Below are 954 nucleotides of genomic sequence, written 5' to 3'. Positions count from 1 at the left end.
TCAAATTACCATTTTGGATGTGAATCCAGTGAATTGTCCTAAGAGTTTCTGCCAGGCCCCCTTTACCTCCTTATTCCTTAGACTATAAATCATGGGGTTCAGCATGGGTGTCAAAATGGCATAGAAGAGAGAGATCAACTTCTCCTGAAGGACAGAGGGGCTGGAGTGGGGCTGGATGTAAGTGAAAATGGCCATTCCATAGCACAGGGCAACCACCGTGAGGTGAGAGGCACAGGTGTGGAAGGCTTTCCGCCTGCCCTCTGTGGACTGGATCTTCAGGATGGTGGAGATGATGCGGATGTAGGACAACAGAACCAGGAAGAAGGGTGTCATCAGAAGGACGATGCTGGAAACCATGATTACAATCTCATTGGAGGAAATACCCACACAGGCCAGCCTGACCACAGCTAGAATTTCACAGGATATGTGATCAATATACTTGTTTGTACACATGGGAAGCTGAAAGGTGATAGAAGTGTGGATGAGAGAGTTGATGGAGCCACTGACCCAGGATGAGATTGCCAGCCTAGTGCACAGTCCTGCATGCATGATAACAGGGTATCTCAGGGGTTCACACACAGCCACATAGCGATCATAAGCCATCACTGCTAACAGGAGAAACTCAATGCCACCCAAGGCCAGAGAGAAAAACAACTGGGCTGCACAGCTCAGGAATGGAATCACCTTGTGTTCTGCCAGGAAATGAGCCAGCAACTGAGGAACTATGCTCGTGGCATAGGACACATCCACCAGGGAGAGGTTGGTGAGAAAGAAGTACATGGGAGTGTGCAGGCGGCTGTCCAGTCTGATCAGAAGGACAATGAGAACATTCCCCAGCACGGTCACTGTGTACATGGCCAGGAACAGGACGAAGAGGGAGACCTGGGTGTCCCAGTCCCTGGAGAGGCCAAGGAGGATAAACCCACTCACCCATGTTTCGTTACCTGCTTCCAT

The 954-nt window shown here is 50.2% G+C and overlaps 1 protein-coding gene across 1 annotated transcript; it reads right to left on the bottom strand.

Annotated features, from left to right (window-relative positions):
• LOC150063725 (olfactory receptor-like protein OLF3) lies at window positions 1-954 on the bottom strand. Its single transcript, XM_090332435.1, has one exon. The coding sequence runs from the start codon at window positions 952-954 to the stop codon at window positions 1-3; it is 954 nt and encodes a 317-aa protein (XP_090188561.1).

Source organism: Megascapheus bottae, chromosome 5 (assembly GCF_031878675.1).
Source record: "Megascapheus bottae isolate mThoBot1 chromosome 5, mThoBot2.hap1, whole genome shotgun sequence".
Taxonomy (NCBI): Eukaryota; Metazoa; Chordata; class Mammalia; order Rodentia; family Geomyidae; genus Megascapheus; species Megascapheus bottae.
Note: the sequence above shows the minus strand (reverse complement) of the source record. Positions and strands in the feature narration are given on the sequence as shown.

Bases quoted from the DNA above. Each gene is read 5' to 3' on its own strand.
- LOC150063725 (XM_090332435.1), bottom strand. From the start codon at position 954: ATGGAAGCAGGTAACGAAACATGGGTGAGTGGGTTTATCCTCCTTGGC.